The sequence below is a fragment of the Natator depressus genome, chromosome 19, assembly GCF_965152275.1.
Source record: "Natator depressus isolate rNatDep1 chromosome 19, rNatDep2.hap1, whole genome shotgun sequence".
NCBI lineage: Eukaryota > Metazoa > Chordata > Testudines > Cheloniidae > Natator > Natator depressus.
Genome location: NC_134252.1, coordinates 18239605 through 18258562, shown reverse-complemented (window position 1 = coordinate 18258562; position 18958 = coordinate 18239605). Strand labels below are relative to the sequence as shown.

The 18958-nt window shown below is 41.1% G+C and overlaps 1 protein-coding gene and 1 non-coding gene across 9 annotated transcripts in view; both read right to left on the bottom strand.

Annotated features, from left to right (window-relative positions):
* Positions 1 to 4150: 4150 nt before the first annotated feature.
* The window catches only part of PUM1 (pumilio RNA binding family member 1), a 130847-nt gene continuing 116039 nt past the window's right edge, over positions 4151 to 18958 (bottom strand). For 4 of the 8 annotated variants that reach the window (XM_074934155.1, XM_074934159.1, XM_074934160.1 and 1 more), the window contains exons 15-22: positions 17826 to 18093; positions 17173 to 17302; positions 16329 to 16463; positions 14638 to 14775; positions 12386 to 12511; positions 10794 to 10915; positions 9536 to 9728; positions 4151 to 5892 (exon numbers count right to left, since the gene is read on the bottom strand). In XM_074934155.1, coding sequence (XP_074790256.1) covers positions 5761 to 5892; positions 9536 to 9728; positions 10794 to 10915; positions 12386 to 12511; positions 14638 to 14775; positions 16329 to 16463; positions 17173 to 17302; positions 17826 to 18093 — 1244 coding nt within the window. In that variant the 3' untranslated portion in view covers positions 4151 to 5760. The remainder of the gene's footprint in view (positions 5893 to 9535; positions 9729 to 10793; positions 10916 to 12385; positions 12512 to 14637; positions 14776 to 16328; positions 16464 to 17172; positions 17303 to 17825; positions 18094 to 18958) is intronic. The other 4 variants (XM_074934158.1, XM_074934161.1, XM_074934163.1 and 1 more) reach the window with 1 other exon arrangement.
* Positions 8863 to 8948, bottom strand: LOC141974764 (small nucleolar RNA SNORD103/SNORD85). Its single transcript, XR_012635806.1, has one exon. It is a non-coding gene; the product is annotated as a small nucleolar RNA SNORD103/SNORD85 (small nucleolar RNA).

Below are 18958 nucleotides of genomic sequence, written 5' to 3'. Positions count from 1 at the left end.
ACAGCTGTTTAGCAGTGGCAAGCACTGGGAGAAGCGGGGTGCTCAGGGGAGGAGGCAGCTGTGAGCTGGGGTGGGGTGGAGAACTGCAGGTGGGTGCAGAGCACCCACCAATTTTTCCCCGTGGGAATTTTTCCCCGTGCCACAGACTTGGCACCTATGGCTAAGGGTTAGAATTAGGAAGCAAGTCTCTTAGGTGCTCTCCCTGATGGAGGCTCTACCAGTGAGATGATCAAGATACTTTAGGCCCAAATTTTGTGCCCAACTCAGGAGCCTGGGCCTAGGCTTGCAGAGTTAATAAATCTCTACAACTCAGTTAAAGTCAATAAGAGGTACACTGCTTGTTACCTCTGAAAATCAGGGCCTAAGGCCCAGCTTTGCTAAAGGAGATCGGCCGCAGACTTTGGCCCCAGTTGGGACACTTAAGGGCTGATTTCCAGAGGTGCCAGACTCCCAGCCCCTTTTGCCTTGCCCCAGAGAGGTGGCTGCAGCAAGGCCGATTACCAGGTCCAAAGTTAGCTTAAGACTATTGAAGACGTTGGCCTTCCCTTCGCCCTGCCTCAGTACAATGGCAGTAATACTTTCCCAGCTCAGAGGAGTGCTGCCAAAATTAATTCAAACCAATAAAGCATTCCCAGCTCCTTGCATGAAAGGGACTAAGTGCCAAGTACTATTATGCTACAATAAGCATTCAAGAGATATGAAAGGCTTTGAATTTTCAGTGTGATAGCTGATGAGCATAACAAAACACCTGTCATGAACTGCAGCTGACTGCATTTGACAGTGTGACATTACTGCTTATTGCACGCAGAGACTAACTTAAAAATCTGGGGGGGAAAAGTAGTGGAAAACCTACTATTTGATCGAAGATTTAAACTAAGTGTCAAAACTATCTGATTAAAGCAATGCCAGTTCACCTGGGGGGCGGGGGGTGCTGTTGATGGACACAGAGACATGGAGTATTATTTTAACACCTAAAAAAACCACTAAACTGGGAAATGTAGTTTTGTGACAATGTGGTACAGAATTCTAAGGAAACACAGTCATTGAACCCCAGGTCCTAAAGATATTTTTGGCACTGAACTTCCTGGAAGTTTAAATACCTTTGAGGATCTGGGCCTTAGACCCCACTGCAGACACTGAGATATGTGCTAAGTTAAGTCCCTTTGTACTCCCACAAGTTTTTATGAATGTGTTTAATTCCACCCATAAGAGTAGCCTCATTAAAGGCAATCTCCAATGTTCTTTTTAAAACTGCAAACCATGATACATACAGAAATATTAATTTCACATGGAACTAGGAAATACCTTGTTAATCATATTGTTCATTCCAATACATGTTAAAACCAAGCGCTCAGTTTAGTAAGGCTATGCTTTAGAACATAAGAACGGCCAGACGGGGTCAGACCAAATGTCCATCTAGCCCAGTATCCTGTCTTCCGACAGAGGCCAATGCCAGGTGTCCCACAGGGAATGAACAGAACAGGGAATCATCAAATGAGCCATCCCCTGTCATCCATTCTCAGCTTCTGGCAAACAGAGGCTAGGGACACCATCCCTGCCCATCCTGGCTAATAGCCATTGATGGACCTAGCCTCCATGAATTTATCTAGTTCTTTTTTGAACCCTGTTAGTCTTGGCCTTCCCAACATCCTCTGACAAGGAGTTCCACAGACTGACTGTGCCTTGTGTGAAACAGTACTTCCTTTTGTTTTAAACCTACTGCCTATTCATTTCATTTGGTGGCCCTTAGTTTGTGTGTTAAGAGGAGTAAATAGCACTTCCTGATTTACTTACTCTACACCGGTCATGATTTTATAGACCTCAATCATATCGCCCCCACCCCAGCCCCGGTCATCTTTTCCAAGCTGAAAAGTCCCAGTCTTATTAATCTCCACATATGGAACCTGTTCCATGCCCCAATCATTTTTGTTGCCCTTTTCTGAACCTTTTCCAATTCCAATGTATCTTTTTTGAGATGGGGCGACCAGATCTACATGCAGTATTCAAGCTGTGGGCGTACCATGGACTTATACAGAGGCAATATGATATTTTCTGTCTTATCATCTCTCCCTTTCTTAAGGATTCGCAACATTGTTCGCTTTTTTGACTGCCGCTGCACATTGAGTGGATGTTTTCAGAGAACTCTCCACAATGACTCCAAGATCTTTCTTGAGTGGTAACAGCTAATTTAGACCCATCATTGTACATGTATAGTTGGGTTTATATTTTCCAGTGTGCATTACTTTGCATTTATCAACACTGAATTTCATCTGCCATTTTGTTATCCAGTCACAAAATCCTTTTGTAGCTCTTCGCAGTCTGCCTGGGACTTAACTATCTTGAGTAGTTTTGTATCTGAAAATTTTCCCACCTTACTGTTATCCCTTTTTCCAGATCATTTATGAATATGTTAAATAGCACTGGGCCCAGGACAGACCCCTAGGGGACACCACTATTTACCTCTCTCCATTCTGAAAACTGACCACTTATTCTTACGCTTTGTTTCCTATCTTTTAACCAGTTACCAATCCATGAGAGGACCTTCCCTCTTACCCCATGACAGCTTACTTTGCTTAAGAGCCTTTGATGAGGGATCTTGTCAGAGGCTTTCTGAAAATCTAAACACACTATATCCACTGGATCCCCCTTGTCCACATGCTTGTTGACCCCCTCCAGATTGGTGAGGCATGATTTCCCTTTACTAAAACCATGTTGACTCTTTCCCAACAAATTATGCTCATCTGACAATTTTGTTCTTTACTATAGTTTCAACCAGTTTGCCCGGTACTGAAGTCAGGCTTACTGGCCTATAATTGCCAGGGTCTCCTCTGGAGCCCTTTTTAAAAATTGGCATCACATTAGCTCTCCTCCAGTCATTTTGGTACAGAAGCTGATTTAAATGATACGTTACAGACAGCAGAACTCTTGGGTGAATACCATCGGATCCTGGTGACTTCTTAGTTTAGTTTATCAATTTGTTCCAAAATCTCCTCTAATGACTCCTCAATCTGGGAGAGTTCCTCAGATCTGTCACCTAAAAAGAATGGCTCAGGTTTGGGAATTTCCCTCACATCCTCAGCTGCGAAGACCGATGCAAAGAATGAATTTAGTTTCTCCGCAATGGCCTTATCGTCCTTGAGTGCTCCTTTAGCATCTTGATCGTCCAGTGGCCACACTGGTTGTTTAGCAGGCTTCCTGCTTCTGATGTACTTAGAATTTTTATTGTTATTACTTTTTGAGTCTTTGGCTAGCTGTTCTTCAAATTCTTTTTTGGCCTTCCTAATTATATTTTTACACTTCATTTGCCAGTTTATGCTACTTTCTATTTTCCTCACTAGGATTTAACTTCCACTTTTTAAATGATGCCTTTTTGCCTCTCACTGCTTCTTTTACTTTGTTGTTTAGTCACGGTGGCTCTTTTTTGGTTCTCTCTGTTTTCTGATTTGGGGTATACATTTAAGTTGAGCCTCTGTTATGGTGTCTTGAAAAAGTTTTCATGCAGCTTGCAGGGATTTTACTTTTGGTGCTGAACCTTTTAGTTTCTGTTTAACTAACCTCCTCATTTTGTGTAGTTCCCCTTTCTGAAATTAAATGCTACAGTGTTGGGCCATTTTCCCTGTCACAGGGATGTTAAATTTAATTATATTATGTCCCTATTAATAAGCGGTCCAGCTATATTCAACTCTTGGACCTGATCCTGTGCTCCACTCAGGACTAAATCAAGAACTACCTCTCCTCTTGTGAGTTCCAGGACTAGCTGCTCCAAGAAGCCGTCATTTAAGGTGTCAAGAAACTTTCTCTCTGCATCCCTTCCTGAGGTGATATATATGAAGTCAATATGGGGATAGTTGAAATCCCCCATTATTACTGAGTTTTTTTTATTTTAATAGCCTCTCTAATCTCCCTGAGCATTTCACAGTCACTATCACCATCCTGGTCAGGTGGTCTGTAATATATCCCTACTGCTATATTCTTATTATTCAAGCATGGAATTACTATCCATAGATTCCTTACCCAGTGCATCATCCTTTTAAAATTGTTTTGAGAGAGATTCTTAAGGCCAGAAAGAAAGAGGCAAAGGCAATAAGAAAATCTGTCCTGGTGGCACTATACTGAAAATGTTCAAATAAAGCACAAACCCAGATTCCAAAGTTCTGTATTTTTCAAAATAAAGATCACACGTTGTTTAGAGACAATCTACACAAGAGTTACAAAAAATAGTCGCCCAGGCATAAGCATACACAGGTTTGTTAATTATACACATATGGTTACAAGTGTGCTTGCAAAAAAGTTCATTGGAAATATACACAAGGCTCTGTAAATGTACACCGTGTAGTGTTACAATTCTATATTCAAACAAGGAAAATTGACAGTATGTTACATTCACTTACAAGTAGACAAAATGCAAAATACAGTTCATCTTCTGTACAAAAAGGGAAGGTGATTCACACTTTACAAGGTGAAAGGGGACTCTGATTGTAAGGAAAACTAGGGGATTCTGTACTTTTGCACTTTTTTTTACTGTCACAAAATAAGCAAAACATTACTTTTTTAAGATTCAAAAGAACACTATTTTGAACTGAATCATTCTGTATAACATTTAGAAAGGATCGCTACTGTTCGACTAGGTGACAAATAAAACCAAGCTTTTTTTTTTTTAAACATTAACTAGGCTGTATAAAGAGAACATTTCCTTCAAAAGAAAAAATTTACTTCTGGTTGAAATTACAATTTACAATATACAACACTATATGCTACGACCATAAAAGGTGTGAATATACACTGAAATGCACAGGTTTTGCTAATTTTTTTCTTACCAAAAAACGGGTTTATGTTGATTCAAACTTCTCCACATTTACATTACAGAGGTTTACAAATGTACAATTGTACAATCAAAAGTATGTTCCACTACTAGGGTACATTATAGATACAGATTAGACATCAAAACAAGAAAATACTACAAATTTTTATATATGTAAAGTCTACACCAAGTATACACTATATATTTATAGAAGCAAGACCAAAGCTGAGTTGGATTTTTTTTTCCTCATGCTAAATAATCAAATTTTGTCTTTCAGTGTTAACAGAACAAACTGAGTAGGCAGTAAACAAATACACCCGCCCTTCTTGATTTAAAAACTTTCTGGGTGCGTACGTTTTCTTTCAAAACTGACTGCTAAGCTACCTTCTTTAGCATGTTATACTCCAAAAACAAAACAGAAAAAGCAATTAAAAAGTTTCAAAAACTTAAAAAATTTTTTAAACTGAAGCTTTAGCAAGTTGAATTTTTTTTTAATATTTATAAACAGCGTTAAATGCGGGTTTTTTGCCATTTAACTAAAATTCAAACTTCTTGCTGAGTTTTGAATAAAAGGAGAAAAACAGGTATTTGCAAAAAAGTCACCTGCGAGGCGGATGAATTAAAAACATTTTTTTTTCTTCAAACCAACCACCCTGAAAGTTTCCACATTTGGAATATAGATACAACAGTGAACAAAAATGTGGCCTCCCATGTACATCTGATACCTATGTACAAGTATTCTATACACCAGTAAAACAGCAGGGCAATTAGTTAATTAAAAAAAATAATTAGTACATGTTATGCATAATAAAATTAAAGAAATTTACAAAGGCTTATTTTTGTTTGTATTTTTAGTAGTTTAGCAACCATAAAACATTTTCTAACTGTATATTGGAATATTGTCGGTTGCTGGTTTTTAAATGCCTGATGGCCAGTGAGTTTCTCTGAAATTCATTGTCTCAAATGATACCATTTGGTGGTCCACAAATTGGCCCTAAGTCAACCCCATTTTTCATGTAATATTTCTCCAGCTTGGCCAAAATGTGCTTGCCATAGGTGTACTTGCGCAGGGTGGCAATGTGAGGCCGGATCTAGGAGACAAAAAGGTTTATGGAAGTTTAGAAACCAGAACCACATACGCCCTGAGGGATTTCTGTACTCAGACTTCTTCAAGGACACAGTCTTATACCATAATAGTCACCTCCTCTCTCATTCCCCATCACCCAGCCACAACTCCCCTCCCACTGATCAACTGCTAACATGGAAAAGTAATATTAGGAAAGTAATGTATTTTAGTGGCCTTTTAATAAAAACTTTAGCAGTTGGAAACAAGGAAGAGAGCCAGCACCATGTGCTCAGCCAGCCTTCTTTGGAACATCTGATCTATGGACTACACTTTAGAACCCTATTCTAATACCTTAGTGGTTTAATTTTAATTTATAGTTCAGTAACGTAAGTGCAGCAGTGACTTTAGCAAAGGAAAACTAAAAGCAGTTTGGGTTATTTTTAGGTGGGCAGCGTCCTCTGTTTAAGAGCAGTTTGATTTAGAGGTGACTGGAAAATGGAAATCCCATCCCACGAAAAACATCGTATTTTTGAAAAAGTTTGTCTTTTCATCCTGCTTTGGGACAAAAATGTGAAGTTTTCCGTGGGAAGGGATTTCCAGGAAAATCCCATTGAAAAAGATTGGAATTTTGCAGCTTTCTACAGACAAAGTGAAACCAACAAGAGCCTTCCAGGTGGACTGCTGGCTGCCAAAGCTGGGAGGAGGCTGACAGCCAGGGAGGTAGAGAGTTGGGGCATTCAGCCTCACCTGGAAGGCTCTCATCAATTTCACTTCCTGCCTACTGGGAGTTGCTGTTTCGATTTTCCAGATGGAAAATTTCAATGTTGTGGAAAGGACATTTTCCACCAGAAAATCATTCTGATGGACAATTCCTGAACAGTTCTGATCAGATTTCTAACCCCAATGTTTACGAGGGACTTGTCGTCTTGGGGAAATTAACTGGCAGAACTATAACAGTGTAAGTCCCCATGAGGACACTATTGTGGGGTAAAATTCACTTTTATTCTGAAATAGAGCATCCACACAGGGGCCTAGCTGGAGTACACGTAATTATACCACTGTAGTTCTGCCACTCAATTTCTCTATGTAGACAAGTCCTAAGAAAAGGATGAGTCATGACAGCGATACATGAGAAAGGTCCACACTGCTTGTGTATTTCTTCAACGACATAACTAGAAGGCATATTTTAATTTCAAGGTTGAAACTATAGGAATGGTGAGTAAATACATTGAAAATTGATGCATAAATATTTTCTCCTTCTCCTCTCCCCCCTGGGAAAGAAAAATACATTATTGTTCCATTTCCCTAAGGTAGGAAATCCTAAATCCACCCCCTCTTCCTTTAATTCAGGCACGAGTTGATTTGAGCCCATTTAACCTCAAGAACCCAATTATCGGTCTTGTAAACGTCACAAAGCTTTATGCCTTTCCCTTCCTCACCCTAATATTTCCAAAGCAGGTTCAACTGGCTAATTTGGAAACTGGCTGTAGAAAACACGCTAACTCCGCAACGGTGTTTCTTTGTCTTATCCCTCAACAGCCTGCATCTGTGATTCTTTTCTGAGTTTTCACTGTCCAGTTTGGTGATTGTATACGGTTTAATGGTTTGGTCATATTCTTGTGTGTTAAAATAAATGTATCGTTTTTACAGTATAATGGCATTGCATCAATAAACTGGCTGTAGAAAACGGCCATTAAAACAATCTACAAGCAAAGTCCATTATTTTGGATGAGCCCTGTAGAAGACAGACTACATTTTAAAAAGCCATGTTATTACGCCAATGACATAGTTACACAGACACCTAATTAGCTGCTTATTCTGATCAAAGGAAAGGAACTGGCTTGACAGAAGGAAGCACAAGGTACTAACACCCCTCCCCCCAAGTGACAGCATAGCTATTGCAGAATTATATGCTGGTATAAATACCCACCTCCAGAATAAAATTACATTATTTTCAGATTACGCCGTCCATCTTGGCAGCAGATAATTAAGCCCTGTTCAGAATTTTAGCCTTTGCTTGTAGATTGTTTTAATGATAATTATTCCACCAAAACTATACCAGTTAACTTCCCCAAGCAGACAAGCCCACACACACTGTGGTGTACAAATTACATACATGCTCCTTTTATTTTAAAGGAACACTGTCTGGTCAAATGACTTAATGTCTAGCTTCAATTCTCAAAGGAGTCTAAAGGAATTCAATTGCATTAGGATTTGGTACCTGACTCCTTGGGTTCCACTGAAAATCCCAGCATTTAGATTTTACATTCCCATGTTGGCAACTCTCATAACTGTATTATTAGTCTAGCTATAATTGGTGCTTTTCATACAGCCCCAATCCCTGCAGTTGTGTGATTGTATGAAAATCTCAGATTTAGGGGGAGTTTTTTTAAACAAGTTTCTGTTCCTTGTGGTTGTAGAGAAAAGCTTGAAAACACAATTGCTAAAGGTTCAAAAAACAGAAAGCAAATAAAAAGCCCCAAATTATTATTTTAAAAATCTCATTATTTTGAATCCAGGGTTGGTAGTATTGCAATATTTAAGACAAATTTGTTTCCTTATTTAAAAAAAACAAACAAATCTAATCTTGCAACCTTTGTAAACTCAAACACTGCAACAGTGTACGAATAAACTAACAAAAGTAAAACTGACTAATGTATTAACTCACCAAGCTCAGAAAAATGCAGAAAGCAAACAGTGCAACTAAAGACAGAAAGCAAAACTGAGTTTTCAATTTGATTAATCTAAGGTGTTCTTGCTAACAAGGAAATTTGTTTAAAAGTAATTTTTAATCTGACACCTGCTTTTTAAATGCAGTGTATGCTGCATATTCCAAATGGATGAAGCCTACACACTCCATAGCATAGAAGTTACATCAAGTTTTTAAAGAAAGTCTATTTAAAGTGCTGTTGTAATGTTTCAGCATGAAATGACAAACATGGTGACTGTCCTTAGAATTCCTGTTAACACCTCTGGATTCAGCTGTTTCTAGAAGTCTGGCTCAGCTCCTCTGAGTACATGGTGAGGTTCTCATTATTGAACAGCGTTCTCAGTGAGGGCAAGTGTGTCATCATTGCCAGACCTCTGAAACGTACCTGAATTTCAACATGTCTAGCTGGCTTTGTTACAGCCCAAATTGTATCAGCACTTTTGTTATAAATCCCCATGTTCACATGCATGTAAGTAGGCCAGAAAAGATTGGTAAAGACCCTAGATGAGTTTTACCTCCAAGTGTGTAAATGGTATACCTGCTAGGAGGGATAAACCAATGGCAGTCCTCGTGATGAGACAAGTATGAGTCACTCTATAGAGAAAGATATATGCTTGAAATGCCACCTTTCAGGGAATATTTTTAGGATCTCAGGACTGCCTCTCAACTCTCATGATTTTTGAAAGTGCCAGGATTAGAGCCATGCACAGCTCACTAAAAATCAGCTTTATCAGGAGGAATTCCTCATTCTTACTGCTAGAGATTAATGAATTTGTCTTAGAATGTAACACGCAATGCTTGGCACTAAGCAGTTCAATGCATTGAGAACCTGACTGATAGGTTGCACTCTGAAGAGGTTTAAGTTCCAGCCACTTAGATCTTTGTGCTACAAACTCCAAAATCTATGATGATTCCCAAGCACAAACCCTACTGTTAGTAACTGGTGGCAGCTGCTTACCTTGTGCATGACAATCTTCCGTTGAGCTGGTTCTGCCACATCAATCATTTTCTGTACCACGTAGTTGGCATACTGATCTTTCATCATGGTGTATAAGGCACTGTGAGGGCCATCGTTCATAGTGCACACCTCATCAATCAACATGGCACGCTCCGTGCGGGAGGCGTGAGTAACACATTTCTCCACAACATTGCTGCAACACAAGAAGGTGGTAGTATGTCACCCCACAATATCCCGATTTAGCTTTCCAGTCAACCCCAGAGTGATGATCTTGGGGTCTCTAACCGAGAATGGCCATTAGGAAAGCCAGGAAGTGCTGGTATGGAAATTCAGCAGCATGATATTTTGGAATCTTGACCAAAGAACTTTTGGTTTCTATTAAGGACAAAGTTCAAAAGGCTCACATGGACTAATATTTAAAAGTTCGTCCACATCCCTTTGATCTGGAAAACTCACAAGAACAAGGAGTGGGGCAAGATTTACAGGATTTCATGGTTTGGGCTGAGATGCATACATCCAAGAGCAGTCTTTCTAGAACTGCTGTTTCACATCCTGAGCAAAACTAGGAAGCATAGAAGCACATGCAAAAAAAGACGTTTACTGCACTATTTCAAACCTTGGATTTGATAAGCAATTTGAGCAAAGGATCAGCTCAGGTCTTATTTCATCCAAATTAACTTGTGCATCCCTAGTTTGAAAGCCTACAGTGTAAAATTTTAAGTTTATATCACATCCATCACAGTGCTATCTGAGTTGTCCTTAGCATGTCCCTCTTAGCACTGTATTTCAACTTGAAAGGAGATCCTGGGTTAGAACAGGGAAATGCAGGACAATTAAAAGAGGGATGTGATATCTTAGTTTCGGTGAACACCTTCCATAATTACTCTGTTTGACAGGAAGGCAAATGACTGCTATTGCCTGTCATCTCTGGAGGTCCAAGTGTAAAATGTGACATACGAAAAGTGAAAAGGGTTTGCTGGTCTCAACTTCTGTTCTAGAGGACCTGGGTTTATAGCACAGAGTCACCAAGTGATTTGCTACAACTGTTGTGTGCTGCACAGGGGAGACAATGAACTGATTAACACTCTGCATGGGAGATGGATAGTACACCTCAGTAAAGCAAGCCAGGGAGGAAGCAATTTGGAATAACTGTGTTAAGATACTTCCCTGGCATGCTACTGCTAGCTTCTGGCATGCTAGCACATGTAGGAGAAACAGTGTTTTTATAGGATTTGGACTTTACGAAGCAAATGCAAACCTGGCAAATTTATGTTGACTCAACACGAGCACGTTGCCTCTAATTTCTGCTACGATCTTGCTTTTGTCCTCAGGCCGACCATGTTCTAGTACATGCTGGATAACATAGTTCCCATATTGATCCTGTAACAAAGCGTATGGAAACCATTAACGCTAAACCAGCTCCCTGTGCTAATAAGTTTTGTAAACCTTAGTTTAACTACACACTAATTAGTCTATAATTAGCTTAAATGATATAATCAAGATTTCTACTGCTAGAGAAGGTCACATTCTAAAATTTTAATATGACATAAAAGACTAACTCTGTGCCAATTATAATCCAGAATAATTGGTTCTTGAGCATGAAGCATGTTGATTATACTAACTGCTTAAGCAAAGAAACCATTTCAAATGTCCTCAACCTCCAAGTTCTAGAATACTGAAACACCTACACTAGAATACTAACACAGTTCACAGAGCCAATCCCCTGTCCTCCCTTCACATACCTTCTTGAGACACCCCACCTGCCCCGCCCTGCACTGTAACACCCAATGAGAATGGCTAGGTGTGTAGCCTGCCAGTGAGCCAGTAATTTCTTTTCTTCACTTTTCAAAAGGCTAAAAAGCTTTGATGCTTTCAATTTGTACCCAGAAGGTATATCTACACAACAGCTGGGAGGGTGCTCCTCAGCATGGGTTGCGAGACATGCGCTAGCTCTGCATGTGGCTTTGGCAGGCAGCATGGATGGTGGCTCAGACTAGTCCCCTGAGTACAAATGCGCCTGACCCCCCTAGTACGTACTCAGGTGGCCAGCCTGGACCCCTGTCCATGCTGCCACAGGTACACTGCTGTTTTTAGCATGCTAGCTTGAGCACAACTAGTGCATGTCTGTCTACGCATGCTGAGAAGCCTCTTCTACAGACTCTCTAGACCAGCTGCTCTCAACCTTTCCAGACTACTGCAGCCTTCCAGGAGGCTGATTTGTCTTGCGGACCCCCAAGTTTCACCTCCCTTAAAAACGACTTGCTTACAAAATCAGACATAAAGATACAGAAGTGTCACAGCCACACTATTACTGAAAAATCGCTGACTTTCTCATTTTTGCCATATAATTATAAAATAAATCAATTTCAATATAAATATTATACACTGCAATGTAAGTATAGCACATAGAGCAGTATAAATAAGTCATTGTCCGTGTGAAATTTTAGTTTGTACTGACTTCACTAGTGCTCTTTATGTAGCCTGTTGTAAAACTAGGCAAATCTCTAGATGACTTGCTGTACTCCCTGGAAGACCTCTGTGTACCCCCAGCGGGACGCGTAGCCCTGATTGAGAACCACTGGTCTAGACATACCCTTTTATTATAATACTTGCAATCTTGGGTTCCTTTTACGCTGCCACCCTTGTCGTCTTCTCCCTCCTCCCCTGGTTGTGGGCTACACCCCATTACATCTTGTCCCTAGTCAGGGACCGTAAGCTCCCCGAGGAAGGGACTGTCCTTACTGTACGTCTGTACAGCACCGGCAATACCAGAGCCCCAAAACTTCAGCAATACAGAGCAATAACTAAACAGGCTGTACAGCAACCTCCCTCCTAATTCCTGCCCACTACCTGCACAAGCTGCTCGGTGTGTTGATGAAGCTCCTCCAAGATGGGAAGAGTCTGCTCAGGCAGACAATGCTCTAGGATCCGCTGAATCACACGACAGCCGTATGGATGTGTAGACAATGCGAATACCTACATTCGACAGATACAAGTCAGTACAGGAAACACTTCTTTTAGTCCCACTTTTTGAAGCTTAAGCATTCTTTATAATTGAATAGAAAAGTGATGGTAAAAATAGCAGCATCTTATTCACTGAATCTGTTCCACATATGTAACCAAAATTATGACTGAATGATTGCTAGTGCTCAGGTCTTCTGAGTCCCAATTTATTGCTCTACCTACCAGGCCACACTATGAGTAGTAAGGCTACGTTTACGTCACGGAAGTTACAGAATCTGTGACTTCCAGAGACCTCCATGACACTTTGTGCTTCAACCTTAGGATTCCTGCGAGGGGCAACAGCCTCCTGAGGCTCCCCCCACTCCTTACAGGGTTCCAGCAACAGGTGACAGCCTCTGAGGGGGGCCCCCCGCGGGACAGCATCGCACCACTGGCCTGCTGGGTGTCCTTGGACAAGCCACGTCTCTACCTCAGTTTCCCCATTTGTAAAATGAGGATAATGATATTAACCTTCCTTGTAAAGCGCTTTACAAAAGCTGGATGTTGTTATTATAAAGACTGATTTACAACTTTCTGCTTTGGCTGTATGGATACTTTATGCTGGTTATCAACTATAGTTACATGCCAAAAATTATGTAAGAAGTGGCTTAAAGAGGTGACAGGTAAAAAAGCTTAGTGGAGGGTGAAGTACATTCTGTCCTTCAATCAGCACTGAGGACACATGATAAAATACACTGATAACTGAATTTCCTCAACTCTCTGGGTTTATTTTACGACCTTACCATTTCATTGTAGGGGTACCAGGTGTCAAAGAATCTTCCCCCTTCCCAAAGTATGAGAATAGGTTGGGAAGAACTCACCTCCCTACTCAGTCAAGCACTCTTGCTCAGCTTGTTATTTAAAGCAAAATATTCTCTTCAGCTGTTTAAAACCGATTAACACAAAGCCGCTACTTTATCTCAGCCGGATGGACTATAAAAATAATAAAAAGCTTCTTCTGAATTGAACAAGCACACAAAAGCCTCTTCAAAGGCAGTTAAATTCTGACATGATCTTGAGGTGCCATGTTTACGCTTTCAGTATAAAGTCCAGATGAAACCGGCTCATTTCACAAGATGAGAGAAGATTTTTCTAACTGCCAGTGTCTGGGATCTAAGTTTCTAGCGATACTCTTTCTGCCTTTTAGATTGCCTCCTGCACTGATACTGCACTGGAAGAGTTAGAGCGTAACTGGCTAGCTTGTTAAGGAACATGGCAGGCTAGAATCTTGCTTGCTGTCCTATAGCTGACTGGTTTTGCAATGCTAATGGTAATAAACAAACTGGGTGTGTTAGTAAAGAAAGAAGCAACTTGAAAACAACCATAGAGAAGACTCAATGTATAAGAAGGTGGTTTTTTTAACTGTTACTTTTCTGACCATAAGTGTGCTTGAAAATGTAAGCGAAATGAGGACTGAAAGAGTCCTAGCATCAAAACGAAAACTCACTTTCAGGCTAGGATTTCATCTTTCAGCTTCAATTCAAAGCCAATTATGGCAGCAGAGCTGGAGACACTTAAAATAGGGATTTTATAATGAAAAGGTCAAGATAACTGAACTACAATAGCACAGATAAAGGCTGCTACATAATTAAATGGCTATTCATAAGCATACTAGGAGTTCCAGGAACGGAATGGGGCAGAAATGGCTCTACATCTCTGGAGTTGTTAAATTAAATTAAACTTTCTGGCCCACAACTGGACCCTTGGGAAAGCTTTTCAAAACAAATGTCACGATGAAAATTTACTAGTCCAGCCACAAAGCAAAGCATACTCATCATCCTTACTATGAAGACTGGTGGAAAAAACCTAATTGTTCACCCACCAAAAAAAATATTACTTGTTCCAGTGAAATAGATTTTTGCAAGGCTGCTCTGTGTGATATCTCGGCAGGCAAAAGGACAACGCTTGTGACTGAAGAGGTGTCCACCCATATTTTATTGCTAAATTCTTCCCAGGGGTGTTTGCAGGAAACAAGCTGTTACAGCTGAAAACCCAAGGGTCTGAGTGAGTTATAGCAACTAAGCTTCTGTTCAAAGTGATACTAAACAACACAAATAATGAGGGCTCAACATTTTATTTCTATCTTCTCAAGAACTTACCTGCCCCTTAAATGCATCAATGATAAACTGCAGGGACTGAGGCTGTACACACTCAATACACTTCTGTACCACGTGATTACCATTCTGGTCTTTCACACACTTCAGTACATGGCCATCTAGCTCCCGTACCATCTCGTTCTATTGGAAAGACAGACAGATACAAACAGAAAGCACCCCCAGAGTTCATAGCTGGCAAATATCCATGCAGAATCTTCATTAATAACCCAAAAAAACCCCAAACCCACCCAAACAAAACAAAAAACAAAGGACATCCACGCTAAATCTAAAGTTTAAAAGTCCTCCGTGAAGAACTTGGTTGTGCCTCATCACTACTGTAATGAAAGTTTTCCAACAGTTGATGATGCGGTGATGCTATGCACTAAGCTTACTGTGCTACACAGATAACTAATAAAAAGCCATTTATGATTACAAAGTTAGGTGAAGCAGTTGTCTAGTTAAGGAACAACCGACAAGCATCCTGTCTCAAACATCCATATGCATTGCAGTTAGCATTCATATGAATAATATAGAACGCAGAGAACTTACATTAAAAAAATCTGAAGTGAAACTACATGAGAAATACTTTAGTCATCAATGAAATGCAGCCATTGCTGGAGTAGATGGCGATAATTATTCAGAGCACAGCAATGCCATACAATAGTACAGGACAAAGTAAGTGGAACTCAGGTAAGATTAATCTAATTATAATAGGAGTTTAGGCGACAGTGGAGCTAACAGCTCCACTCTTATAAAACATGGTGTGGAATCTATAAAAACCACCAACGGTCAGGATTTCACTTTTACAACTGATCCACACCATGCCACTTTCAGGATCAGAGAACTGCTCCACACCATACTGGGACATTAATTCAGAAAAGACTTAGACTGATAGGAACTTCTCTTGGGCCCCCACACCACGATTTCTTGCAGCACAAACACTCCTCCCTATTGCTGTGCTGAAGAAATAGCCCAGGCCTAACCCAAAGTAAATATACTTCTAAATTAAAAACTGAAATGGGCTTTAATAAGCCAATGAGAGATCCTTAAATTGTGATTCCCAAAAATCTTTGGAAGCTGGATCATGCACTGCATTTCTCATTTTAAATATCTACGTTGTTAATGAAATCCTGGATGAGGGAACGGGATCTTTGCCAGCCCGTTCGCAGCAGAATCTAGGTGATTTCCCATGTGTGTCTAATACTTGGTCTCTCTGGCTAATATCTTGGAAGGAATAAAGAATTCCTCCCAAGTACGCAAGAGTGCATTAAGTATATAGTTGATGTTGAAAGGCAGGATTTTGACCTCCTACATTAATGCAGCAAGGTCCTACTGAGTGGGAACAATTTGGGAACAAAAAGCAACAATTTGGGAACTGTTTACTTGGAGGGATTTAAATAGACGTCTGCCAATTCACTATCAACGTCCCCACGTGCCACATTACAATGTGATTACAGGAAACACTGGAAATTGTTTAACTGTGAGATGGCACAGTCTGATGGCACTCCTTGTCTGTAATGGATTCACAGAATGTCACACACTTATCATGCACATGAAACATAACATATATACCACAAACCAAATCTAAGGAAAACCACTGACAGACAAAAACAATGCAACAAGTGTATAATAATTCAAGTACCAAACAGCAAGAAACATTCAACATCAAGAAGAAAGTTAAAATGGAAACTTACAATTACCTGCTGGTCTGGGGGGATAAACTCAAGAGCCTTCTGAATAACTCTGCAGCCGTACATCTGCAAAGCCAGGGACAGAACGTGCCCACGGATACGTTCTGCCAAGGCCAACTTCTGATCAAGACTGCCAAACTAGAAAGGAGGACAGACACTGTTGTTCTAACATGCACCAAACCTTTGTGAAGCCCAGGAATAGACTGGGAGAGGAGGGGCAGTAAGCAGGTTGTAATGTTAAAGTCTCTGGTTTCGCATTTCAAAGCCCAGACGAGCATGTGGAGTCCCTGAAAGAACTGCATGCTCTCTGGGTGTGTATCAACAAAACGGGGAGGTGACTGTGTGTCAGACATGCCCAATACATTCAACAGAAGTCAAGTGACAAAGGTACTGAACCCACCACATTCAGACAAATATACCAGCTGATTAACACAGTGACACTGAAAAAGTTCCTGGAAAGACCATGCACTCCAAGCAAGCCTCCCCTAACCAGCCCTTCGTACAATTTCCATACAAACAGGATGTGGCCCTCAGGCCAAAAAGTTTGCCCGCCCCTGTTGTAGAGGATCTAGGCACCTCCCGAGGGGAGAATTTTTAAAGAGATATCTGACACCTGGTGCATCCTAAAGGCAAAACAAGTACTCTTCCGAAGCGTTTAAGAGCCTCAGGCCTGAGTCACCCCAGCAGGGAGAATTTAGCAGCATCTGGAGATGGAGTGACTATCCTGTCAGTGCTGAGCAATCTCCTACCCTTATTTGGTGGCAGGGTCTTTACAGAGCTACCCTCCAGCGCCCCAGGATTAGTTCCTGTCGGGCAGGAACTAGCAAAGAAGGGAATGAAAACTCACTTCAAAGAACTTCTGTATGACGTAATTGCCAAACACATCGACCATCAGCTGGTAAGCTGCCTGTAGGATTTCATTGAACACAAGCTGGCGTTCAGCAGGGGTGGCACGCTCCAGTTTCAGCTGAATAAACCTGAGGAACAGGATTGGTGTGATGTTATAATTCGAAGGGCTACTGGCACATACTCCCTCACTGTATTCGTTCTACTAAAAACCCATTCCAAAGCCCCATGTTTTCTGGCTCAAAACAAACTGAGTTACATACAGTGCCTATTTGAAACTCTAGGTGATGGCACAAGTACAAATATCCCAAGAATCTCCCCGTTGCACAGCAAAGCACATCCTGACGCAGGGTTATTGGTTACTTCCTGCTTGGACAGCCCTTTGAACACTGGGAGCATGAAGTGATGCTGGCACAGTGAGCAGGTTAACTAGGTAATGAGACTGCTCCTATTTACACACAAAGCACTTGGGGACAAACACTGGTGGCAGAGTATCTACAAAAAGGAGCATGAGAGTGAAGCAATTTGGTTGCACAGTTTCCGCTCCTGTGTAGAGCCTCCTTGCTTCTGGACTTCTGATGTCCACTGCACACTGAGCTGAACAAGAAGGGAGTGTCCTAAAAGTGTCATATTGTGTATTGTTTTTAATCCCACCTGGATCCATGCTGATCCTGGGAAAACTCCATGATGTGCCCGGCAATCTCCCTGAGCTGCAGGTTAGGGTACCGGTTATTGCGGAAGTCTTCGAGCAGCCTGCTTCGGCCAGAGGGCATGACATCAGACATCCCGTAGCGCAGGCGAGAGGAGGGGAACAGTGTGCTGCTGGGGCTGAAGAGGCTAGAGGCACTGCTTGCACTGCGGTACTTGGCTTCAGCTCCAGGGGCAGCGGAGATGTAGCGGCCGCTACCATTTGTGAGCCCTCCTGTGGGTCACAAAAATGAGGATGTTTCAAAAGCTAAAGGTGAGCAGCTGAATGACTGGGCTCCAAACAGAGACAAGAGTTCTTTGTAAGACTATTTCTATGCTATTCCTAGTCCAGCTAAACTGGTTTTGCTGGCAACCTGTTCTTGAAGACAGACTGGACAAACTGTCCCAGAAAACAGTTTAGCTAGGACTGTGTTTAAGCATGGTTCTTTAATCCGGCACTATTGTATTTAACCAGAACTGCCTAAAGATTTCACTGGGGAGTTTGGCTTAAAACTGATAAGGCCTTTGGTTCCTGAGACTGTTTAAAGGAGTCTAAAAATCTGGCATGCTGTCAGTTCCAAGTCTTTCCCATCTATCACAATACAGCAACTGTCCGCATCCCTTTCTGACTCTCCTAGCCCATCCAGGGCCCACCCTGTACTTTAAAGTCCCTTCTAAGGATGTAGTGTAGTAATATGTACAAGTGTGAAAGGGTAACATCTGTATTTCCACAAGTGGCAGTCCTTGCTAATGCAATAGGAATTTAGCAGCTTTTAAAGTTGCAACAGTGTGGCACATCTTGGACTGTCTCCCCCAGGACAAGGCAGGCTCCCAAAGCTACTTTTACAACTTTAAAGGGATCCTCAGGTGCATTAGAAGTGTTTCAGATACATCTGCGCCAAGTCTCCCTGTCAACTTGTATGGTTTTTCAATCATATTTTCCTAATTTTCCAATGTTTTTCTTTCCTCTGTCGTCGCGTGAAATGACTCACTCAAAATAAACCGACTACACAAGAAAACAGTGAAATTCAACACAATGAGCTGCCAAATGCACAAAAGAAACAGAATTATTTATTTTCCACTACTGTCTTTCAGTTAGC